The 317-nt window shown below is 55.2% G+C and overlaps 1 protein-coding gene across 1 annotated transcript in view; it reads right to left on the bottom strand.

Moving 5' to 3' along the window:
- LOC119591151 (shematrin-like protein 2) overlaps window positions 1-317 on the bottom strand; it is an 18116-nt gene that overhangs the window by 11499 nt on the left and 6300 nt on the right. The window contains exon 4 of the mRNA XM_037939862.1: window positions 94-235. Coding sequence (XP_037795790.1) covers window positions 94-235 — 142 coding nt within the window. The remainder of the gene's footprint in view (window positions 1-93; window positions 236-317) is intronic.

Genomic DNA, 317 nt, shown 5'->3' with positions numbered 1-317 from the left:
CTCCGTAGCCTCCACAATAGCCGCCTCCGTAGCCCCCCACCATAACCTCCGGACCGCTGCCATATCGCAACCATAGCCGCCTCCGCGACCCACCATAACCACCACCATAGGCCTCCATGGCCACATCCGTACGCCGCCACCAAACAACCTCCCAGAGCTGCCCGCCAGGACACATGACCCCCCCCCCGGGGGCCCATGGCTGATACACAAACAGAAGGGCGAGAGTTATTATGTTCTGAAAAACATAAATAGATACAATAGCTCTCTGGAAAAAAATAAGCCTACGGGGAAACAGTAGAGTTGGTTCATTTGGACAA

This window comes from Penaeus monodon, chromosome 28 (genome assembly GCF_015228065.2).
Source record: "Penaeus monodon isolate SGIC_2016 chromosome 28, NSTDA_Pmon_1, whole genome shotgun sequence".
Taxonomy (NCBI): Eukaryota; Metazoa; Arthropoda; class Malacostraca; order Decapoda; family Penaeidae; genus Penaeus; species Penaeus monodon.
The sequence above is the reverse complement of the archived record's forward strand: the minus strand, read 5'-3'. Positions and strand labels throughout refer to the sequence as shown.